This window comes from Psammomys obesus, unplaced genomic scaffold (assembly GCF_907164565.1).
Source record: "Psammomys obesus unplaced genomic scaffold, mPsaObe1.curated_primary_1811, whole genome shotgun sequence".
In the NCBI taxonomy this organism is placed as follows: domain Eukaryota; kingdom Metazoa; phylum Chordata; class Mammalia; order Rodentia; family Muridae; genus Psammomys; species Psammomys obesus.
In genome coordinates this window covers 2,630,954-2,657,190 of record NW_026594083.1, presented here as the reverse complement: position 1 = coordinate 2,657,190, position 26,237 = coordinate 2,630,954, and the positions used below count along the sequence as shown (strand labels likewise).

Here is a 26,237-nt window from a genome sequence, read left to right as displayed (position 1 = left end):
CATGAAAACATTGTGTAAACTTTCACACATTCTACTATGATAGAAATTATAACCTTAGATTTTTAGTCTTTTGGTTCATACTAACATGAGTAATTATCAGTTTAATAGAGTCATTATCTAATGTGAATCATTTTAAATTAAGAGCTCAGTATTTAATTGGCCCATTTAATAGGACATTGAGATAAACCAAATGTCAAATTTATCCTTGAATATAACATTTTTATGTAATAATTGAAGCATTCTTCACAAAGATTCAACTCACTGGTGTTAATGTAAAAATAGTCATAGTTGAGACTGTGACTCGTGCAAAATTTTACATGAGAAATTAACTAATTCCTGTGAATTGTTTGATGTGGTCCCTAGTACTTAGTCAGCACTCAGTTACTGTTTTTTTTTTTTTTGTTGTTGTTTGTTTGTTTGTTTTGACATTGTGCTAAAGAAAGTATGACTAAGTAAATCTGTAGCTCAATCAAATTGTGGAGGTGATTAATTGCTTTAAAAATATTCTTACAGAATATATGAGCTTTAATAAGCAAAATATACTGAATCACAAAAGAGTGCTTTCTACTTTACTTAGGGAATTCAAATGTTTATTACAGATGCCAACACTGATTCATACAGGTACAAAATTACAGTCAAAGAAAGACAGTGGCTGATGTGCCTCTGACCACCACAAATCACATACGAATGTAGCTAACTGCTGCATGGCTACTTCCATGTTAATGGTTGCCATGGAAAGTCATATTTTGCTGTAGAGACAACGTGGACATGATGTGATTAACCTTTAAGGTGCCCCTCCCCTTGTCTGGAGCCCACCCTGAGCATGGCCTATGCTTCCTCTCCATGTTCAGCCTTCTGATTTCCATTCCACCCACTCTGACTCAACAGCAGAAATTAGCATAAGAGTGCTGTAGCATGACTTTGATGGAAGCCAGCACAGGCTGAATGCAGTATCGAAGCATAAATTAGCAGAAATCAAATCGAATTTGCTGTGCATTTTATTTAAATTCTCAAAATACAGTTTCAACTGAACTATCCCAGACCTGCAATCTTAACTGACCTTTCGATACTAGAACGTGCCTCTCCAGAATTCATACAGTGTACTTTTCTTAGCATGATATATTTTAATTTATTTTTTTATTAATTATAGTTTATTCACTTTGTATCCCAGCTGTAGCCTCCTCCATTGTCCTCCCCCAAACCTAATCTCTCTCCCTTATCTCCTCCCATAACCCTTGCCAAGTCCACTGATAGGGGAGGTCCTCCTCCCTTTTCCTCTGACCCTAGCCTATCAGGTCTCATCAGGGCTGGCTGTGGCCTGGTAAGGCTGCTGTGTTTTTTTTGTTTGTTTGTTTGTTTGTTTGTTTGTTTTTGATATGTTCAGATTAAACCCTGAATTGTGACACTGGGATTCCTCATATCTTTTTACAGACATAGAAATAAGACATAATCACGAGGTAGACTGAGCAAGTAGATTAGTAATCATATTTTTGAGAGGATTGTCCAATGTTGTCAGGTTTTAGAGACTGTAAGTATTATTTTAAAGATTTTGTCTTAAAGACATATAGGAGAATTGCCATTTATCGAATGAGCAAATTTGTCTGGAGTTTACCTCTCAGTCTTTCTAATTTGCTTTGGGTTAACATGTGGGTTTTGAATTGCCATCTTGAGAGCCTAATTTTGTTTCCTGTATGTAATGAGATCCCTCCCAGGAATCTATTTCATGTGCAGCACACTTTTTGCTGTTGCTCTCTGTTGATGGAATGCCCCCTCTGGCTTCTCCCTCCCTCTGGTGCCATCACCTGAGCCCTTCTTTCAAACAATTTTCAACACCACCTTGCAGGAATACTGATACAATGGAGTGTTCCTAGAAGAATTATTGCTGTCTTTCTTTTTCATTTCAGGCCCCCACCCCAATAAATTTCTGTAGCCAATCTTCCCTCACAGAGATTGCAATATAGATCTTTGGCAGGGAGTCTACCAAAGAAAAAGTGATTGTTTTAATTTTTTTCTGTTGTCCAGATTTAGTGTGACAATAGGCCAGGCATTGTCAAAGACACAGGCATCCTTTGAAATTTGCTCTGTTAAATGTTTCAACATTTTGTAAGATAAGATAATGCTAAGAAAATGGCAAGGCTCTTGGGAGCCATGAGTCAAGTTCTGGCAACTGGAAGTGGTTAGAATCATTAGAAATGTAGCAAATGTACAGTGACTGAAAAGAAAGGTACACAGGAGTAAATATCTCATACAAGACATGGTGCATTTTTGGGTTTTGTGTGTGTGTATTTTTTGTTTTTTGTTTGTTTTTTTATGACACCATCAGGAATAACTACCAATGCCGTGTGGGAGAGTAACTTTGCTTAAGTGATAACACATTTTCTTTAGGTGCCTCCATACAATGCAATTCTGCACTATTTTTCTGAGGCTATCTACTCCTTTCTCTCTCTCTGCTTTTTTATTCAGTGTCTCCAATTAGCACCCAGATTGCTTCCAGAACATCCATTCTGAAAGGCAAATCTGATTTACTCCTTATAAAAAATATTTTGAATAGATTTTTTTTTTAGAGCAAATTGTTAAAATCCTTTAGTACAAATTATCTGGTCTTATCTGTATTCAGCTCAGTGTGCTGTGTCCTTCTGACTCTTAAAGCCCTTTATCTTCCGAAGACTGTAGTCCCACCGTTCTTTGCCACATACGCCCAGTGACCTTTTACTTCTCATCTGCTGAGCACCTATGCTTAGAACACCGCCCAGAGGTGGCTGTTCCCTAACACCATTCTTTTTCCTCACTACAGGCTCTCTTTGGCTTCTTTTCTTTTCTGCAAGTCCCTTCCGCATATATGGTTTCTAGACAGAATCTCACTTTCAGCATGGCTGATTTGAAACTTTCTATAAAGTCCAGGCTGCCCTAAAACTCACAGAGACATTGCTCTGTGTCCCCCTCCTGAGCGCTATACACACCAACAACAAAACTGCTTTATGAATCATATTTTTCTATTTTTATTTATATGATTGCTTAATGTTAAGGCCATCACTCAAGGCCATTTCATAATTTATTCTACATCCTTTGTCCTTTTAAAGTAGAATGTTTTATACTTTGTAGTAAGTCAAATAGAATGATTAAAATGTGAATCCTCTGTTTTCAAGAAAGTATATTTATGGTATGTTAATAATTTTTGTCCTTACTTAGAGAACTCAGTTCTAGAATCTGTAACTAAGTTTCTAGATACATAGTTTAAAAAAATTTAGAAAATAATTCATCAAAATAGAACCTATTTGTTTCCATGCACCCATTTCTGCTGCCTCACAATTATCTGTAACTGTAGGTATAGGGAATCTGATACTCTCTTCTGGCCTGTATCTTCCATGGGTATTTGAATGCATATACAGAAACATTTGAGCAGCCCACACATATTCACATAAATAAAATAAAATAATCTTTAAAAATACCTTTCAAATGATGTTTGAATTTTGAGAGAATGTTGAAATTTGGAGAAATCTATAGGAATACCTCAGGAAACACAGTAATTTTATCAAAATAGATTATAATATGTTTTCACACATTCTTATGTGATGGCTCTGCCATGTATTGTATTGGTTGTTATAATGTAAGCACTAAACAGAGCAGTACCATTGAGAGCTCCTAAAGCTACAAGATTGTACTAGTATTTACTTGGGGGAGTTCAAAGTTTTTCTCATATCAAGAAAGTCACATGGCTTAATGTGATGAATATATAGCTTTTCTTTGAATGCTAATTACTGATTTTGATGTAAACCACTTTTTAAGTTTTAAGAGAAAAGTGCAAGCAAAATTACACAATACTTTTCATGAAGGTAATATGCTTGTTGACACTATTTTTTTTTTCTTTCTTGGGCTTACATAGGCAAATATTTATACACTGATTCTTAAATATTTATTAAAATTTATATCTATTGTAAAAATGCCACAGCATACATAACACAGAGCAATGCTAATTTATTTTTCATGGTAAACATGTGGTAATTTCATGTCTACTGAAAAATGGATACTTTTAAAGCCAGGCACTGTAGCTTGCATCATTAATCTCAGGAGGCAGAAACAGGTGGATCTCTAGGTTCCAGCCTAATCCTGGTCTAAAAATGGCTTCTAGGACAGCCAGAGCTATGAAAAGAAACCTTGTTTCAAAAAAATGAAAACAAAACCAAGAAAAATATGTACTCTTGTTCATAATGTTTTTCTGACATAATTATAGATCGATTTAGGCTACTTCCCTGCTAAAATCAGACATCAATGCATCTGCTAATTCAGCATAAAAGTTTAGAAATAGCAAGAAATTGTAAGAAGCACATAATCTCCTGAAAATTAGAAAACGACATTGTTCAAACAGATCCCTAAATATGCTTTCTCCACGCTGCTGGAATGAGTCCTCTGTCATCCATATAGAGAAAAATTTATCTTAGGGGATTTCTTTCCTTCTTTCTCCCCACTATCTGTTGAATAAAGAATCATAACAGTATACAAGATTAAAAATCATTGATTTTTTTTTTCCTTTGAGAAGATTATGCTGTTTATGCAATGGTAGGATTTGTGGTAGGAAGTATAACTGGCTGCATGTTTCTGAGAAATACACTGTTCTAATGCCCCTTAGGTTCTGCACTTATTTCACATTGTACTGTTACAGTTCTCCAGAGTTCAATTTTTAGGATTTTTTTTTCTATGTGCTCCCAGTTCTACACATTAAAGCAGGTTTAAAACTCTTTTACTGGTTTCAAGTTTCTAGCCTAAATAACTATTTAAATTAGAAAGTGTTATTCTGAAAGTCATAGGATTAGATTTTCACTAGACGTACATGGAGTGATGACGTCTTCATAGAAGCATCTGACAACCTCTAGTGATTTCTCACTTTCCTCTTTCTCATTAGGCCACTCTTAATTCTGAGTAGCACTAACATTTTTTCTTCCATCTCTTCCCTTTTCTAACAGTCGCTCCTTCCTGGCTTCATTATCTTTGCCTACACCATTCCACTAGCCCACTAGTCTCCAGGCACCTTACTTTATTGAGTGACTGTTTATCATGTTCTCCATCCCCAATCAAATGTTAAAGCCTCTGGAAAGTTACTTTGCAGCCTTCATTCAGACTAGAAGTAACTCCAGCAGATTTGTCAGGGTGGCAGGATCCTTCATTTCCACACTATATTAATAATTATAACCATTCTTTCTTCCCTTACTACATACTGTTGTGGTCGATGTGATCTTGCTTCTAGCTTCTTCACTGAGCACATGACATGGAAACTGTTCTTCCTCCCACTCTAGGAATGCTGCTCTTTATTCAAAATTCTTATAATGTTCATTGTCTCTGCAAAGGCTTTTCAAAGCTGCCATAATATAGGAGATAGCACTCTCAAATCTCATTCCATATGCTATATGCAGTATAACCGAAGTCTTCAGTGTGCTCTGAGTGGCCCTCTCTGAACTCACCGCATTCTTCATCATTATTGGGTGTGTTTTCTTTGTGTCATCATTTGTTTTATTGTTATTTTTCACAAGGCTGTGGACTCCTTGAGTTTTTTATTTCTAACTTTATAGGAGAGCATACTAATTACCTAATTACTCCTTGCTGGAGTAATATTATTAAAAATGAACAAATTGTTTCAATGCAATGTTTATATTATTAGCTACCTTTGTATGCAATTGTCTTCTCTCCAGTGCAACAGTGTGTAGAATGTGTCAAGCCTTGACTGCTGAAATGCTTTGTAGGAATGAGGAAACATTTTATACTTTATAGTTACTTCAGGATCTCATATAATATAATAAAAACAAATAATAAAATTTGTGTCTGCTAATCCATTACGTGTTGAGGAAGGAGATAGTTACTTAAGATACTGGTTCTTCTTCATCATGACTTATTCAAAATGCAGATCCCAAATGAAAATTGGATTTTATCTTAGGAATGTTAAAATTATGATGAATCTATTTTCCTAAGCAAGTGTCTAAGACAGGATGCTAATGAACAGTATTTAAAATATGTTTGCTAATAAACTCATTTCTTTGCTTACATTTGAGAGTTTGCTCTTTTTTTTTTTTTTTTTTTTTTTTACCTTTGTGTTGTGAGAAATGCATTAGAGTAAGTAGAGACATGTAGCCTTGCTCTGGCTCTGAGCCACCCACCCAGGGCCAGATTTTCTCTTTGATATCTTTTTCATTGTTGTCAAAGGTTGATATTTACACTTTCTTTTCTTTTAAATTCTAGCTCCTCCACAATTTGTGGTTAGGCCAAGAGATCAGATTGTTGCTCAGGGCCGAACAGTGACATTCCCCTGTGAAACTAAAGGAAACCCACAGCCAGCTGTTTTTTGGCAGAAAGAAGGCAGCCAGGTGAGTGGGGGGGGGCATGACTGCTTTTCTGACATCTCTGAACCTCGCCTCTCTCACTGACCCTCAGAGGTTGGCTTCTCCTGCTATCAATGCTCACTGTATTTTATTTCTAAGAAAGAAATAATTCTAAAATGACTGGATGTCAAATGTTCCAATAAAGCACTCTGTATTTGCCAGGGTTATTTGTTTTTAATTCTATATCTAACCTAAATTAAAAATGAAATAATTTTAACCCAACCTACACAGATATGTTGCTTTCTTGCATTTAGTGGCATGTTATTTAACCATAAATTATCACATAGAAAAGTGCCTAGAATAGTCCTTGGCATATAAGAAATGGAATGGCTTTTTTTTTTTTTAATTCAGTGTTAATTGCCATAAAATCCAATTTCAACCCCCTGTGTGGTCAGTAGAAAATGATCATAAACTACGCACACTTTCATTTGAGGATAGAGGAATTCCTTTCTTCCTTTTCTTCTCAGGATTTCCTCATAATAAGATTAGACAGGAAACAACAGATTTTACACAGGAAACAACTATCTTGTTTGTGCTGTGATCCTTCTGGGCAAAATCATCTCTCAAAGTCTTTTGGAAAATTCAACTGGACACATTAATTTTCTCAAGTAAATTTGGTTCAACTGTGGACAAGTGCTTAGCTTCTAGGTTGAGTCCATACAAATTTCCAGCTTGAAACAGATGAGAAATTAAGATAGTTCTTAGAGTAACATGTCTACATGTTTCTCTTAAAATGAGCTGTTTATTTCTTATAAAGGCACTAAAAATAACCATCAAGGCAAGAATTTCTCAAAAACAAGCATTCAGTGTTTTCTCAGCATGGTTGCTTGCCTTCCCAGCTTCTGGAAGAATATTTTTGAGGGGTGGGGATAACAGAAGATGACTAAATGTCAACAGTTGATATTGACATACTTTCTGAAAACTTTGCAAGAGGTGAATTTCACCTCAGGAGTTCTTTGACTTTTCACTAAAAAAGTTTATGTCATATGGAATTACAAAAATGGCATAAAGAAGCATGTCTTTTCACTGATTAGAGATAGCTTTGGGATTAAGATAATTTTCAACACATACAAATAACATCCCTAATATAGTTCTAAAAATCTCTAATATAGCTCCTAAAAATGTACACTGGTGCTCTGTCCAATGAACAGAGGTTATAAAATATGATCATAAACGATTTTGAAAAATAATTAAGAGAATTTAAGCATTGCTCCTGCATTGTCTGACAAAGTGAGATAAATTCTAAAGATATTATTAATACAGGACTGGCCTTTTTAAGTACAAGAAAAGGGGGAAATGAAGAGTTTAAGTTAGCCTGGGTAACTCCATTTTGAAATGAGGAGCCATCTTGACCAGGAGCTGAACTCAGGTACCAGGAAATATCACAGAATATGCACTTGGCAAAAAACAAAGTAACTTTCCTAGCAACGGCCTCCAGGAAATATCACAGAATACATACTTAGTAAGAAACAGAAACAATCTCCCCTGGCAGCAATCAATGCGAATCAGTTGAGAGTCGTTGGGAAAATTTTCCCCAATATTCCAGATATAGTTAAGAAGAACGGCAACTGTGATTATATGCCTTAGGCAATTGTGATTATCACCTTGCCCCTCTGACTTTTAACCAATCCTGTAATTCCAAGGCATGTGCCCCCTTGCTTGCACTCATGGAAACCCCCTGTGTGCAGTCTTTCCCTTCCATGCTCACTCAAGGGTCAGGGTCGCACTTCTCTACTGCTGCATCAGTGGGACTTGGGTTCTGAGTTCGATTGCTCTAGGAATAAAGCTCTCTTGCTCTTGCAAAAAAAAAAAATGTTGCATAATATTATTGTTATGTATGTTGATTTGCTTCCAATAATTGTACTTATAATTTTATTTCTTTCACTACTCTCTCTCCTCATGGGCATGAAGAGAATGAGAGATTAAGTATAAGGTGAACTATTTGAATAAACTATAAATTTTTATTTAATGAATTTAGATTTCAAAAGAGTTCAGTATGTCTGCTACCAGTATCCAACTTTTACAGTGACCTGTTGATGACCATCAATAGAAAGGGCCAAAATCCTGAACTAATGATCCATATTCTTCAATACATATGGATAAAGCCAATTAGTATTAACAGAGTGCTCAAATACTTCCAGTGCTTTTCAGAGTTCCTGGGCATGGCTTGCAATCCTTTTTTTTTTTTTTTTTTTTTTTTTTTTTGCCTTTGTCATACAACCTGGAAGTATAGATGATAGATCAAACTCAATCAAATGCCACTTTCCATGTCAACGAATCATTTAGAAGGTGGAATGATATTATAGTGTAGAGAAGAGATGCCGAGCAGAATTAGCCCATCTGATAGATTAGTGCAATGTAAATTAGTGTTCTAATTGCTAATTGTAGGAAAGTGTGCACTTTGAGTTATTGTTTCATTTTCAATAGCTCTTAAAATTTAGGCCCTTCTCTTTTAGATGGTTTATAAGTGTAATATATTTCGATTCCACAGGAGATTATCTTTCAAGTGTATGAAAATGTCTAGCACTGTATAGTAATATAACTTTGGGAAGAGGGCAATAGCATTTTGAAATTATACTCCTGACATGCTAGCAAACATTGCTCCTTTTAGACAGCATTTAATAGCATGGTAATGTTTATGTAAAGTGGGCTTATAGTGTCACACTTGAATCTAATAAAGTGGACATCCATCATGTCGCAATAAAGAGAAGAGCTTCTAATTAAAGTAGGACATCATTTGCTGGATTAAAGTCATTTAGCGTAATTGAAAAGTGTTAATACCCTATTTTATCCTCTTCCACTGGCATTACTTCAAGGGTAAAAATATTTTAAGGTGAAAATGTGTCTTGTGCCTTTAATTGAATGTTATTGCCTCCTGATTTCTACTTATTGAAATTGTTTAATTACAAACCTGGAAAATTAATTACTATATTGCAAAACAGATCCCAGAGGGTTCTAATGTTCTTTTTTGTAAGTAAATACAACATAAAAATTGATATGTCCTTATTTATAATGCAGCTAGAAACATACCTCAGTATGATTTATTGTAGCCACATGTTTTTCTTAATTGAACAACAGCAAAACAGCACAGGTCAACAAAATTAATGACCCTGTGCCCATAGAAGAACTTAAAGAATTTGTGAGTGGACTGTATTAGGTGTGTGACAGGCTTTAGTGAACCAGGTAGTAAGCTATTTCAAATGAAAATAATACTAGGAAGGTCTGAGAGGTTACATGCATGCTTTCAGAGCCATGCTGCAGCCTTTATTTATTTTAAACAAGTGACTTAACCTTGCTTAGATTATAGCATTTTTTCATAGCTCTTTTGGAAGCTGCTATGACTTACTAAGAAAAACTTATAATAGACGTTTAGAAGCTTCCCTTGGTCAGTCTACAGTAAATGCAACGTTTATAACTTGTTCTAACATATTAAAATTAGTCAACAATAAGGATATTTGGCATTGCTTGTTAATGTACAGTTTATAAGCTACCTTCTTACCGTTGCAGTCAACATCCTTACAGGGCCTGGGGACTAGGTTATATGAGAAATATTTTGCCTGTTTATTTCAAAGATGTGGGAACTAAAGTTCAAAGGTGAAATATATAACTAGCAAACATTAGGGAGTAGATAGTTGATATAAAGTTATGCTAATGACCCTGATTTGGTCAATATCTTGCAGATCTGTGCGTTGAAATATGATACTGTGGACTATAAAGCTGCAAGAATTGTATTCAAATCAAAAAGTCCTGAATTTTAAGGAATTTTAAGGTGATTGTTTCTCCAGGTAGAAGACGGTGACTTTGTAGCTCACAGACAGGGACTAAGAAAATATTTCCCAGTCAACCCCATTGTGGTGCATATAATCATCTCATAGCCATGTGTTTTTCAACATATATATTTTATTTTTACAGTCACATTTCCATATTGGTTATAGTTGTTTTTAATGAAATCATCCCTGTGGAGGGAAAAGTATTGAAGAGTCTGTTTTGTTTTGTTTTTCCACAGAATCTACTTTTCCCAAACCAACCTCAGCAGCCCAGTAGTCGTTGCTCAGTGTCACCTACCGGGGACCTTACCATCACCAACATTCAGCGTTCAGATGCAGGGTACTACATCTGCCAGGCCTTGACGGTGGCAGGAAGCATCTTAGCTAAAGCACAGCTGGAGGTTACTGATGGTGAGATGGCATCACTTGACTTTTTCATGAAAATGATAACTTGTATTTTGATACACACATTTTGATTTGGGAGATTTTTTTCTTTTTTGATTTGCTGAAACATTTGCCTCAATGCCTATATAATACTTTGGCCTAAGAAACAGTATTATATTTACATGAGTAAAGCAACAGTTGTTAGTTGTTTCTAATTCTGATTTTATATCAGCCATTTTCCTAAGAAAAAAGACTGTCAAAGACAATAATTTAGATCATTAAATTTACAGTGGTGCATTGTTTTACACAAATGACATCAACTTGCTGTGTTTACAATCGTAATCTGTATGTTTTCACTGAATATTTTCCTGGCATGACTGCTTCTGATGGATATTAATACTTTTATTTAACTAGAGGAGTAGGAAATATCATCTTTAAATATCATCAGTGAAACAGAAATGAGATTTTAGTTAGCTAATCACATTATGACATTCTTCCAACTTTAATTATACATTCGCTAAGTTAAATTAATTAAATACATTCCAAAGAAGTGATGCATGCTAAAATTATTATTTTTTTACTTGCACAAATGTACTTCAGATTTTAATTTCTACTTAGAGTTGAAAAGGCTCTGATTTTTTTTCACCAGAAGTTATTTATTGCACTTGACAGCTTGGGGGATTTAGATAATGTGTGGGGCCGTGAACATTAATTTTTCCCTTGTCTTTGATGTTTTAAATTAAAAAAAATTCTTCATATTTGTTTTGTTTTTGTTAGTTTTCCCACTTCTTTTCGACTACCTTCTGAGATACAGAGACTTTGAAACATGTAGTCTCAGATTTTCTTTTCTTTTTTTATTTCCTGGTGAAAGTCCCTTTGCTTTTCTATATTCCACATTGACATGTAGATTAAAAGGCCATTTTAAGTGAATACAAAGGCAATATCTTCTAATATCTATCTATGGCAAGGCCCAGTTTAGCACTGTATAGAATCAGTGTAGGGCTTGACAACACAGACAGAAACTGTCCACAGAGATGCTAAAAGACTATGGGCAGCACCTGCTGGAGCTGCAGAGAATTTCCTGATATGAGACTGAAAGAGAAGTCCAGCTCAAGGGTAACTGTGATGAGTAAGAGCTGCCATAGATGGCAAGAGCATCTGTCCCTAAGATTCCATATTTCTCAAACAGAATAAAAGATAATGATTAACACCTGTAAAAGTTCTCATTTTTTATACCAGTGAAAATGACTAGACATAAATGCTTGGAAAATAAGATATATTGACCAAATAATTTAATATATCCACATTTTAAATATGCATATAAACATATGTTTATCTTTAAAATCTCTTCAATTTACAGAAAGTTCATTTCTTTTTTTTAAATTCTGTAACTTTTTACTCCAAATTAAAAAAATGTAATGACTAGTCTATGAATAGAGACAATAAAATTTGAAAAGCATATAGATATGTAATGTATTTTAAAACTTATGTTGACAACAAATGCCACTCAGTGCTCTTATTGGAAAGGCTTATTAAGGATTTATAAAGTGTAGTTAGAGAAGACCGCAGAGTTGTTCACAGATCACTGAAAAACCTAAATGTTCATTTAACCTTTGACCCCTGTGTCATGGAAACCTGTGGCCATCTTTCAGCCATAACATCCCTGAAACTGAAATTTCTGCTAGCCAGGAGATTTTCAATTACAGTATTGATCAGTGTCATTCAAAGGCAATGTGTTACTCATTTAGAGAGTGAAAAAAAAAAAAAAAAGGAAGAGGAAATTCTAATTAGCTGACCTTTGGTTGTGTTTAATGATATCAGAGATAAGACTATAAAAGCAGCTTTATAAGAAATTATTGGAATTCAGTGTAGCTATTTGACTTGAAACAGAAATACCACAGCATTTAAAAATTGATAAACACATTTTAGAAGGGTAATGAAGACCTATTTTCTCCCTCAATTATAAAATTGTATATAATGGTTTGTGCATTAAGTTTAACTTGAAAACCCATAAACCTTTCTGTTAAACTTCAATTTCTCTAGATTTGTTACAATTACTGTTATGCTCTATACCCTTATTCCATCAAAGTATTTTCTTTACTTATAAGTTAAGAAAAATTATAAAACCAGGAGGTTGTCATTTTGGTTTGTGATGAACAGATAACTGGGTTTTGGTTTCTAATTGTTTTTGTTTTTTTTTGTAATAACATAAATCAGTTTGTTCAGAATTCAGAATAATTTCATATGCAAGAAGTTATGTTCCCTTTACTAGATAAATTAAAATGGTTTGATTTTTATCATGTACAATGGATTTAATATAATTTAAATAAAATACACCAGTGTGTTTGTGAATATAATACATACATATATTTATTACATCTATGTATGCCTGTATGTTTCAATGTACAATATAAAATTAAAGTATATACTCACTCATATAGACATACAACATAGGACAAACCCACTAAAATCTGTGCATCTAAAGAAACTAAGCAAGAGAGAGGACCCTAACTAAAACGCTCAATCCCCATCCTGAAAGGCAAAGAGGATGGACATCAGAAGAAGAAGGAAACAGGAAACAACTTAGGAACCTGCTACAGAGGGCCTCTGAAAGCCAGAAGAAGAAAACAGGAAACAACCTAGGAACCTGCCACAGAGGGCCTCTGAAGTGGGAAATAGCAAGAGCTGGAGAGGACAGGAACTCCACAAGGAGAGCAACAGAACAAGAAAATTTGAACACAGGGAACTTCCCAGAGACTCATACTCCAACCAAGGACTATTCATGGAGATAACCTAGAACCCCTGCATAGATGTAGCCCATGGCAGTTCAGTGTCCAAGTGGGTTTCATAGTAATGGGAAGAGGGACTGCCTCTGACATAATCTGATTGGCCTGCTCTTTGATCACTTCTCCCTGAGGGGGGAGCAGCCTTACCAGGCCACAGAAGAGGACAATGCAGCCACTTTTGATGAGAACTGATAGACTAAGATCAGAAAGAAGGAGAGGAGAACCTCTCCTATCAGTGGACTTAGGGAGGGGCATGCATGCAGAAAGGGGAGAGAGGGAAGGGAGAAGGGAGGGGCTTATGGGGAGATAAAAAATGAATAAAGTGTAATTAATAAAAAATAAAAAAATAAAGTACACAAACTCTTAACAATTAAACAAAAATCTGTGTTGTTGTTATAAAATAGTCATTTTATTTTAAAAAGTCATTTTTTTTTCTTACTTAGCCAGGTCAGTTTGATTGGGCAGGAGTATTCTCATGAATTTTTAAGAAACACAAGTATCAACTATTTCTAGTTATCTACCAACCATTTACATAATGTGAAACATTAAGATATGTTTCTTAAACCATTTAAAATGTTTCTTAAAACAGCAAATGTTATGCTATAGCATGATGCTTCAAAAGCAGCAAAGCACACTGAGCTTGTGGAATTATGCTGAATGTAAATGCTGATTATAAATGAAGATTTGAATTTGGTCATGCCATGCATTCAATTTGACTAGTTCCCTCTGCTTCACTGTGTGCTCCTAGTCAATAAACTCATTCAAATGACATGACTGTAGTTTGAAGAGCCAAGGTCATGATTTTGTATTTAAATTATTTAAAGTCTAATGTTTTATCATCCACAAAACACATCAGCCTATGTAAACATAACATTCGGCAGCTGTTATGAATAATAAATTATATAATACTCATGTGTTTATAACAAAAAACAAAGTCGGAGGTTAGCTTTATGAGTAGTATGTCCCTTAGTTTATTTTTTAATATGTATGTCTATGAGCAAGAAAAAAAAAAACTGAACAATCTATGATTGGCAGCCAGTAAAAGTAACCTATATTTTTATTTTAATTTCAGTGTGACTAAGTTTTTCAATTCAATTCAACCTTTCTTAAATGTCAAAATTTATCTCTAAACCATTTTAATTATAATGAATGCACAATAAAATAAAACAATAGTATTGTCTTGGTACAGTATACATAGATGTATGTTTAAAGTATATTGTTAGAGAATTTATAGAAATTTAAAAGGCAAAGCTGTAAGTTATAGTAAAGGGCTTTGGGTGTTTAGTTTTATTTTTCAGTGTCGATATACCAAGGCTACTGAATGTCATGGAATTCTAAATTTCCTGCATATGCTCTTACTTTTTAGTTTTGACAGATAGACCTCCACCGATAATCCTGCAAGGACCAATAAACCAAACGCTTGCGGTGGATGGTACAGCGTTACTGAAATGTAAAGCCACTGGGGAGCCTCTTCCTGTAATTAGCTGGCTGAAAGAAGGCTTTACTTTTCTGGGTAGAGATCCAAGAGCTACAATCCAAGACCAAGGAACGCTGCAGATTAAGAATTTACGGGTATGTATTATTTGGTCTTGCTGATCCTATCAACAGCAGTGCTGAAAGGAAAATGTGTATGGTATATAGAAAAAAATGTGGTATTGTAGCACGATTGCTGTACATTTTATGAAAGGCCATGCTATTTCCTGGTTCAACAATGACTACTTGGAATTATAGGACAGACTATTGTCCTTTGGTAATTCACAATTTCACACTGTACCTAGAATCTTTCAACTTGGGCATCCCCATGACTGTCATTAGTGAAGTTAAAATTTTTATACAGTACATTGGAATTTTGTTTTATAAGTACGTTTGAATGTGAGTATATATTCATGTGTGTGAAGGTGTTTGCGCATGTAGAAGTCAGATAACAAACTGGTTTTCTTTTTCACAACCCTCCCACCATGTGGAAAGGACTCGGTTTCCTTGGGACTTGAGCTCAGTTAGGAGGGAGGTCTCACTGGCCTACAAGCAGGTGACTACTTTTCTCCATCCTCTTCATACTGAGATTACAGATACACGGTACCGTTTCTACATAGATTTAAGTTTTGGGGAATTCAGGGCAGGTATTCATACTTGAAAAGCAAGAACTTACTGGCTCAGCTCCCTCTTCAATACAGGAGCTAGAATTATTGGAGAGAAATGTATGCATATTTCAGGCAACTAATCACATTTGAGAATAAGAAATGCTTCGAATTTTATTCTATCAAGGAAGATTATGAAGTTATATGGGTAAACTGGCTTGGACAAGAATAAAAGAATCAACTTCTGTTCCTATGAGGCATGTTTGGATAGTTAGCAAAGCTCTTAGATTTGGGTTGCTCCAAATTTTTCATTTATACTTTTAGACAAGTACGAGGCACTAGTGTTCTAAATGAATGTACTTAAGAAAGAACGACTGATAGGGAGATCCTCCTCCCCTTCCTTCTGACCCTAGCTTACCAGGTCTCATCAGGACTTAGAGAGGGGCAGGGAGGAGATGAGGGAGGGAAGGTGAGGTTGGGAGGGAATGAGAGAGGGGGCTACAGCTGGGAAACAAAGTAAATGAACTATAATTAATATAAAAAATAAAAATTTAATTAAAAAAAAAAGAACAACTCCCTTATTGTGAGATAAATCGGATCTACATCAAAGGTGATCACAAAAAGTCAGTGATTCTGAATATTTTATTAATTTTCTACTAATATTTAACAACCATTTTAGCAATAAGAGTGATCTGAAGCAACGCACAGTTTTGTTTTGTTTTTCTCACATGGTCTGTTAAAATTAGAATTAAAAGCACATCATGAGTTAGCTAAAATTTCTGCTACCGTTGTTGCAATGCTGTGATTGTCAGTTAGTGGTAGAAGCTTGCCAAAATACTGTGGGAAGATAGACTGGAAGCAACCTGGTGGGATTGTTGATTGCTTAGAGTTGCTTGGGATGAATTGATTAACTACCCACATTCTTCTGAGAGTTGGCTGGTGGTAGTATCCTCTAGGCTCTTGCTATCTGGGTCTTCCTAATATGAGTGCTGATATCTTCAGAGTCATCATGGAAGCTGCCAATGAACATGAGCATTTCAGTCTCATGGTACTAAATCTCAGACATGATGTAACCTTCAAGTATGCTATTGACCAGATTATAAGTCTAAAGGTCTCATCTCCATGTTAGTGAGATGAAGCATTACATACAAAGTGAGAACCTGAGAGCTGTATTATGAGAGTTCCCAGTTCATTCCCAGCACAGGCTATTCACTTAAACATGTATAGTTCAGCAACCTGCATGACCACAGCTAGCAGACATGACAGTAGAACAGAACATTTAAGAACAATCACAGGCCTGGTGATGGGAGACAGAATTGAGCTAACTAGTGTGATACTATATAAAAATAGTGATAGTTATACAGTGGAAGAACAATTAGTACAATTTAGCACTTAGGCAGAAACTGGAAAGCAAGAAAAAGAAAAGTAAATAAACAAACCATATGACACAACCAGCAAATGAGTGACTCCGTGGGTGAGAACATCTGCCTCCAGGCCTGATAGCCTGAGTTCAGTTGCTAAGAAACACATACAGAAGGAGAGGAGAGAACTGATGCTTGCAAGCTTCGGATGACCTCCCAACAAGAGCCTTCATACAAATATTTATGAAATAGATAGATAGATAGATAGATAGATAGATAGATAGATAGATAGATAGATAGATAAATAAATAAATAATTTACTGAATCTTAAATCTTCATGTTCAGAAGCCGGGGCAAAGGTGAAATGTTTTGCTGCACATTAATTTTCAAATGAAGATGGTTCTTCCCTTAGGATGGGATATATCTACAATTACACATCTACATGGTAATTTATTAGTGCACAGTATGTTTGAAAAAAAAAAGAATATTCATAGATAAGCTTTAATACATTTATAAATAATCTTAACTTTAATAACAACAAATTAACTGTTATTCTATGTGAAAAAAACTGTCAAGTTCTGTCAAAGGAAAATAAATTAATATGGACTTTTTAAAGTATGTTTTTGAAATTTGTCATGAAATAGCTAACTTTCTTTGAACAAAATTAAAGTTATTTAAAAATTCATCCTAGCTCTCCTTCCATAAGCATTTTAACCTCTTTCTGAGATAAAGCCTGACTTGGGCCAGGAAGGTTAATGCTTTTTTGCTGTATTGTTGCTTTAAACAATGTGTGTGCATGGATAGTCAAGATCCCTAGGAGTGCAAGAGAGAAGTAATTAAAGGTAGATGCTTGATGATGTCAAACAAGCTTTGACTCCTTGCACAGGTCTTTGAGTAGCATCTTTCAGATGCCGTCCCCGAGAGGCTTGTTTGTAGCTAACTGTCCAAGGAGAAAAGGGGTTGAAAGAGCGTGCTAACCTATTCATTTCCTTTTAAAGAAATTGGTCAAGGATGAAAGGATAAGGAGAGAAAGAAAGTGAAGCACTCTTGATCAGAATATGTCTTATCTAAAGTTAAAGCACACAAAAGATAGCATGGTGATGGTGATCATGGCAGCACAAAAGTGAGGCTCACAAGCTATTTGGGCTTTTGATCGGTTCCAAATTGTGCACATTGTTCTTTTCCTGTACAATGGCTGCAGTTAAAGGAGGATTACAACAGGCTTTACCACTTCACTGGTGTAGTCAAGAGGTTTTCTACAGGTCAGAATCCTTTGTGTCTCATCGTTTCTTTTCTCAATGCATGAGGCAAGAGAACAAAATAACATGATAGATGCTAAGTTCTCCTGGTCCAGCTAATTGGTATCTGAATCTGTATCTTTTGAGAAGTTGAATATTCCAATACTCATTAAAACCTACCTACCACAGCTAATGTCAGGCTCATATCTCCACACAATGACAAGGGGATGCAGTTAAGACACATTACCTACATACTCTTCCTTTTTACACAGAATAACAAGTGCTACATTTTAGTTCAGCAGCTATAATAAAATGCAAATTCTTTTACACATTCACAGCCCATATTCAAATGAATGTCCCATTAAAATCCAAACTCAGCTCATTATATTTAGCTTGTGAGTGATGCTTCTTAAATGCAAAGATTCCTAATGACTATAATGCACTCGCAGCCACATTTCAAAGGATGGCTTATTCCACAATGGCTACTCCTATCATCCTTGTAAGATATAAAATTGTACAGAGATAGTATGGGAAAAAAGTAACATGCTAGAGCAACTTCAAACTTAAGTTAAATACATAGTGATATTTAAAATCAATAGAAATGGTAGCATGACAGTAATTTCATGGGCTAATGATTTATCTGAGAATCAGTTATAACATGGAGTCCTGGATTAATTTTGAAATATTCCATAATCTCCCAATTTCATGAAGAAACTCATGCTTATCATGGAATCTAAATTCTGCATCTTTTTGGTTGCCTTAAACTTTTTCTTTGGCATTGACTTCCATCTATTTACCCTAACCCACCAAACTAATGGCAGTACATATTGGTACTGCAAGCCTCTAGAACCCGAACACTATGAGGATCATTTAGTTTTATGTTTTATTGATCTGTAGCCTTTTTATTTTTCAAGATTTTTTTTCAGTTTTACATTTGTAAAAGACAACTTTTGTTCATATTTTCAACTATTCCAAAAGTTCTTGGCTGTTCTTAAATCAGCAACAAAGACATTTTAAATGGTCAATAAATTGAGATATTTTTAAAATGTGCTTTTGAAAAATAATCTATGTTTTTTGCTCTGTTCTGGTTGTGTTTATTTCAAAATGGCAAAGATCTATAGGCACGGTTTGTTTTGTTATTTTGGTTTTGTTTTTTTAATTCAGTTTTTAATTCAGTTTTTGTTTTGTTTTGAGATGATACCACTTTATTATTAAGTGCTGCACTGAAACCATTTACTTATAAGTAGAGAATGCAATTATCAAATGACAAAGAATATTCTTTTAAAACAGATTTGGCTTCTCAGAGGTATGGCTGTCTCATTATCTACTTAGTCCTAGATACTTTTAACTATTGAAATGCAGTTTCTTTGAGACAGAAAAGCCAGCATTGCCTTTGTGAAGGATTGCATTCATGTAGAAATCTACATGAATTCTAAGTTGGCTGTTCCGATCTGAAAACAACACAATGGAATCCCACAAGAAAAGAGTGTTAAAAGTATGGATGTGGCCCGTGGTAGCTCAGTAACCAAGTAGTTTTCCAAAGTAAGGGGAACACGGACTATTTCTAACAGGATCTCAAGGGCAGGCTGTTTGACACCCCCCACCCCAGGGGAGGAGCAGTCTGTTAGACCACAGAGGAGGACTTTGCAGCCAGCCCTGAAGATACCTGATAAAACAGGGTCAGATGAAAGGGGAGGAGGTCCTCCCCAATCAGTGGACTTGGAAAGGGGCAGGGAGGAGACCAGGGAGGGAGTGTGGGGTTGGGGAGGGAATGAGGGAGCGGGATACAGCTGGAACACAGAGTTAACAAAATGTAACTAAAAAGAAAAATTAAAAAAAAAAAAAGGAGAAAAAAAAAGTAAATATTACCATGGAGACAGCAAAATAAATAAATAACGCTTATCAGACAAATAACATTTAGTTGCAGAAATATAATTTTGAAAAACTTTTAATCAATGTTATAACAAATGGTTGCTTAAATCTCTCTCTCTTTCTATCTCTCACACAATTGACAGTAATTCCTGCGTGATTACAAGTTAATCATAATTGAATTCCCTCTTTCTATATGTGCTAGATTTCTGATACTGGTACTTACACTTGTGTGGCTACAAGTTCAAGTGGGGAAACTTCCTGGAGTGCAGTGCTGGATGTAACAGGTGAGTTCTTATTGAGAATCATATTCAAATAACAATGTGATGGTGGATCAAGATTTTACATGCTTTGGATCTAAACCTAAGCCACATTCATTGTCAATTTTGAATTCACACAATAGTTGGCACATAGCATGGGATCTGGGAGAACCTCGTGCATTTGTACCTCATGACCTTGTTGCTTGATTTCTTCTGTAATGCAAGTGATTATCCTGATTAGGCCTGAAAGGGAAGATGCCGTTTATTAGCCTGTAGGAAAACCTAATACTCTACAGCCACCTGATTTATGAAGTTGAACTGCACATTGTCAAGTCAATTTCTTTAATGTTTTCTTCTTTCAAGCAATATTGTCTGCTTACAAAATCAGGTAAGAATTTTTTTTTTTCTATCCGTCATTTACAGAATCTGGAGCAACAATCAGTAAAAGTTATGATATAAATGACCTGCCAGGGCCACCATCCAAACCACAGGTCACTGACGTTACTAAGAACAGCGTTACCTTATCCTGGCAGCCAGGGACACCTGGAGTTCTCCCAGCAAGTGCATATATCATTGAGGCTTTCAGGTATGGGGCATTTCCTGTTTCATTTCTCCACTGGATGATTGTCTTAGTTACTGTATCCTCCAATCTCACCTGAGCAACCCTGAGGCCTTATGTCAAGGACAAATCCATGTGCTTTAAGAATTCCCTCTTATGTAAGACTATTCAGAATTAGACGTAAAACTTTCATGTATCAGTAACAAGATTACAAACAAAATTTATTGTCTATTCCTATCTCTATAAAGAAGTATTTTGTAACATAATTGCTCCATCTTTTTTAACCTGACCATTATCTATACATACAATAATACATTTCCTTTTGCCTATACTCAATACTTTCACATCACCTACTTTTGCACTCTCTCACACACTTTCTAATGTTTTAACAGTATATATATATATATATATATATATATATGAGGATAGTCTCCATATTTGAGGGAGAACACACAGGTATTTTTTTTTCTCAGTTTGATTCAACTTGTTTATTAGTATACTTTCCAGATTAGTCCATTTTCTGGTGAACTCATGATTTTATTCTGTTTTTCTTCATAGCTGAGTAAAATTCTATGTTTATATGTATCACATTGGCACATAAGACCTAGACAGAACACACCATTGCTAGACATATACACTTATTAAAGTTATTCAGTGTATATTGGCACACTGTGTTTTGGAATATTTATTTGTAATAATTAGAAAACAAATGAAAAATATTTACAATATATTGATACTATGTTCTTGAATAAATTTATTGAATATTCCTGAAAGACAATTGAAAACCAAAGTTGAGAAATCAATTCCATGTGCTTTTAGTTATGAAAGCAAGAGTTATTTCAGTGTGGTAAATGAAATATTTGTCATGAGTACTGAGGTATAGATAATATATCATTGAATATGATTACATTGCTTGATCCAAAAAGGATAAAGTACAAATGGAAAATGTATATGTTATAGTTTTACATTCAATTTCACTGTGCTTTTCTTTGATGTTGCACACTTAGAAATCAGCCACTGTGTTTTATCAACATCAGGACAAATAATCACTCTTTATGTTAAGTTTTTCTACTCCACATTTAAGTTAATGATAGATAGGTATTTTCAAATTTTAAAATAACAGTTTCATAATTTTATGTTTGGTAAGTAAGGATGGATTTTTATGCTAAAAATATAGACCTAAAAATCCTCTTTTAAAAATTATTTTTAGCAAAGTTGCATTTGACCTTAAATACAGTGGTCTAAAACAGCATCCATATGTAGCTAGTTGTAGAAAGGACCAAACAAGGGATCTGAGATACTTCATCATTTAGAGATGAGATATCACAATACTGTGTAATATAAGTTTTTATTAAAAATGTAACGAAGGGAAAATATTCATTACATGCTTCCTTTCTTCTTTTACAGATATGTAGTTTTAGAAGGCTCTATTATAAAATTGCATGTGGAATGATGCAAAAGAAAACACACCTTGTTACAGGAAAATATATTGGCATAAATTACTCTGTAGCCCATTTATTCTTTCTGCAGGTTAATTCTTTGCAAGGTATATACATATGCATTTATGAGGACCGTATTTATTGTATAAACTTGATGTTGTGATTTTGGCCTCTGTTCCTTTTACAGGTATTCATTTAGTGGGTTGCTGTGCATTTAGCAAAGGGCTCTCACATCTCCTGGGCTTAATTTTGTTGTGCATGGCACTCTGTTAGGTGGGCTCGGCTTTGTTGTTGAATAAAAGGAACTCATCCAAATGTTTCATTATTGGGCTGAACACTTCAAGTGTTGTGTGTGTGTTTGCGTCTGTTTAATTTTCAGCCATTAACCTTTGTCATTGACACTCAACTCCATTTGCTATTGTATTATGAACATTCTTTAAATTAGTTTCTGTTCCTATTTCAGCCAATCTGTGAGCAATAGCTGGCAGACAGTGGCAAACCATGTTAAGACAACTCTCTATACAGTGAGAGGGTTGAGACCCAACACAATCTACTTATTCATGGTCAGAGCAATCAACCCCCAAGGTCTCAGCGACCCAAGCCCTATGTCGGATCCTGTACGCACACAAGGTAGGTTCAGTAGCTGGGAAAAGTGATTGGCTTTAAGAAGGTGTGTCAACTTAAAACAAGGACATTGCATGAGCAAAACGAATGTGCATATGCTGATTGAATGTGCATATGCTGATATGATCTTGGGGTTTTGTTCATGGAAGAAAATGTTTTCAGAACACGTTTCTATGAACTCTCCTTTTGAGCTCTCTGGGTTTTGATAGGTAAAACAAACAGTTAGGTATATATGTAGTTAGTAAGAGACCCGGAATGAATAATAAAAGTTTTTCCTTTTCTATTACACAATAGAAAAAAGAAGTAAATCCTTTAAAAGTAGATGCCTAGATAGGACTGTCAGCTTCTTTTTCCTGTTTCCACTTTTTCCCCAGGAAAGTGGCTCTCCCAGCATTGATGTGGTACAGTGCCAACATTTAATAAGAACACTTAATAAATACACATGTATGTATATTCTAATCAGTTATATCAAGGAGATATTTATTTCAGAAAAGAATAAGTGGTTCTCTTGGCATAAGTGATTCTTCTGACCTATAAACCACCATCTCCTAGAATGTTAAATTGATTAATTTCAAAGCAGAAATTTTCTTTTCTCACCCCCACACTTTTGCAACCTATCTTTTGCTACTGAGAAGCCACTCAAGTGAGGGTTTAATGCAGGATGCTATATTATCCTTTCCTTCCTACTAGTAATAGGAGTAGTACAATAGAAAATGGGGACTTCATTGTTTGTTACAACCTACTCCCCACAGGGCTCTTGAGAAAGAGTTATTATTTCTTATTTATAAGAGCCTTTGAACAAGATATAATACAAAGTAGTATTTTTATGCTATGAAAAGCACCATGCAGCCATAAAATATTATTATAATTACAATGTAGTTCAGAGGTAGTGACTAGCATGCCATTATCACGGAGAAGGGTGCAGGAAAGGAATGAAGTCAAATAAAGTCAGCACGTGATGGTGCCACGGCTGACATGATGACAGTTGAGGGAGGAGGGGATGGTACTTTGCTTTTGTTCTCTCCTCCATCGTGTGCTTAATTTTCCATGATGATGAAGGGTATGTAGGTAAAGAACCTGTCTCCAGAGAGAGAAAAGGCACAACAAAGACTTTGAAGACCTGAAAGTCATTACATTTTACCTCATCCCTATGCAACCGCTTTTAATGTGTCTGGATTGAATGAGTAAATTAAATGATTGAAAGTGAAATGGAAGAGATGTACTTTTTTTTCAAGTCAAGAAATTTTAGAATACATATGAGGTATACCTGTGTGGATAGCAGTTTTTGTTCTGTGTGCAGCTGCAATTTAAGGTAGAGAAACAACAAACAAGTTTGGGAGGGCTTCTGGTGTGATTAGTCTAGTCTTCAATAACTGGTCTTCACGATCTTCAATAACTGTGACACTCACTAAGCCTTGACACAGAATATAACTCTCAGTGAAAAGGTTAACAAAGATCCATGTTTTTGTGTGTGTTTGAGAGAGAGAGAGAGAGAGAGAGATTAGTTTTGTTCCAACTGAGAAAATTCATATAGCTGAAGACCTGTATTTTCTAACAGATACTTAATTAAAAACAAATAAACAAACAAACAAAAAAAAAACATGCTTGTGTCTGAACGGCAGATTCATTTTTTATGCCACACTTTCTGCTGTTTGGTCATCCACAAAGCACTTCTTTCTTTTCAAAGAACACATTGGCTCTTGAGATCTGAGTTTTCAAAGCCTTTAATGACCCCTTACTTTAAAAACTATTTATTTCATTTAGCCTCCTAAGTAGTTGTAGGTAAATATTACAGTAGACCATACATCAGCAAAGGTTAATAGTTTTCAGACAAAGGAACATAATGTTGTAAATCAATTCATACTTTGTTGTTGATGCTAAAGATAAAAAAATGGAAATGAAGGAAATCATATTGTGTCGTTAGTTAGTACACTGAACTTACGTTACAGTACAGATGATATTCAGACCTCACACTTTTGATAAACTGTTGTGTGACAAACTGAGGAAATAAATCATTTAGAATTATGCATCTTTCTTTAAAACAAATAATTTTAGGGAAAGTTTCCCTTATAGTGAAGTGTATGGGAAAACAAGCTCTGTTGCCATATATGTAACTTTTATTGGAAATAAGACCCTGTAATCTTGAATTTTAGTTTAGAACTTGGAAAGTCCTTCAGCGTCTAATCATCTATATAGATTAATCTTTCCAGAGAAGTATTATGACCCAGGATATAGTCTAACTCAGAAGTTAGTGATCTTTTAAAACAGTCCATCTATGCAGGGATGAAGAATTACACTGACTCTGTAGAGAATGGAGATTTTTGATGAAGGTAAATATAATAAATTGTGTCTTACAATCATAGAATACATATATACCGCACCCACTCATTTCTATAGGCATAATGTGTTCATATTTATGTGACCAATTGATTTTTTGTCATGATGTATTTCAATACATCTGGCAACTAGTTCTGAACTGGATTATGTCAGATGCCTGGGAATTTAATAACAAATTTTGAAACTAGGAGCGGTTTTCTCCTCTAACTGCAGATATCAGCCCTCCAGCCCAAGGAGTGGATCACAGACAAGTCCAGAAAGAATTAGGCGATGTCATTGTTCGTCTCCATACTCCAGTTGTTCTGACCCCAACAACTATTCAAGTCACATGGACGGTAAGTTAACATAGATTATATTAGGCCTTATGTGCAAAATCTATTTGGAATTTTTTTAAAGGCAAATAATGCAAAACTAAATGTAAACCACTCACCATTACAAATCAAGGAGTAATCAAGAAAAATAACGTAAAATATTCAAAAGATAAAACTCCAGAAAGAATAATAAGTAAAAATAAGTAAGTTTTAATAGAAATATGGCCTTCCCTGCACTGACTTCCAAGCTTTACTGAGATGGAACTAACGTGCCAAACTTACAGAGTAAAAGTTAATAATTTTAGCACCATGAACGTTCTGAGGACACCAAAATCCAATTTTAGAATAGTAAGGTCCCCCCCAAATGAAACCCTGGGCCCAATAGTGACTACTCCCTCCCAAACCCATCTTTATCACACTTCGCCCAATAGATACCATGTTGCTATAGATTTGTCAATGCTGGGATTTTGCCGTTTAGGGAATCACAGAAGTTTTTTGTTTCTGGCTTCATTCATTCAGCACAATGTTTTTTTGATTTTCACTTATGTCACGATACATATCACCACTTTATTCCTTGCATATATAAATCTATTCCTTACCTATATAAAATCTATTACATCTAACTTTTCTGTGTGAGGTAGTCATAAATAATATTTTGTTTTATGGACAGCCCATAATCTATTTGTATACCTTTACCTGGTAAACCCGTGCAATGTTTCATTTCCTTGAATAATGTTTCCACAACTATTTGTTGATAATTTTTAATGTGGACATTTTCATTTACCTTTGAAATATTCCCAAGGATTTCTGCCAAATGTGTTAACTTGACACTTAACATTTGTTGAACTTGCCAAAT

The 26,237-nt window shown here is 35.0% G+C and overlaps 1 protein-coding gene across 9 annotated transcripts in view; it reads left to right on the top strand.

Moving 5' to 3' along the window:
* The window catches only part of Robo2 (roundabout guidance receptor 2), a 526,320-nt gene that overhangs the window by 417,852 nt on the left and 82,231 nt on the right, over positions 1-26,237 (top strand). For all 9 annotated transcript variants that reach the window (XM_055617835.1, XM_055617833.1, XM_055617832.1 and 6 more), the window contains exons 8-14: positions 6,229-6,353; positions 10,375-10,546; positions 14,672-14,877; positions 20,057-20,138; positions 20,535-20,697; positions 22,573-22,739; positions 25,284-25,405. In XM_055617835.1, coding sequence (XP_055473810.1) covers positions 6,229-6,353; positions 10,375-10,546; positions 14,672-14,877; positions 20,057-20,138; positions 20,535-20,697; positions 22,573-22,739; positions 25,284-25,405 — 1,037 coding nt within the window. The remainder of the gene's footprint in view (positions 1-6,228; positions 6,354-10,374; positions 10,547-14,671; positions 14,878-20,056; positions 20,139-20,534; positions 20,698-22,572; positions 22,740-25,283; positions 25,406-26,237) is intronic.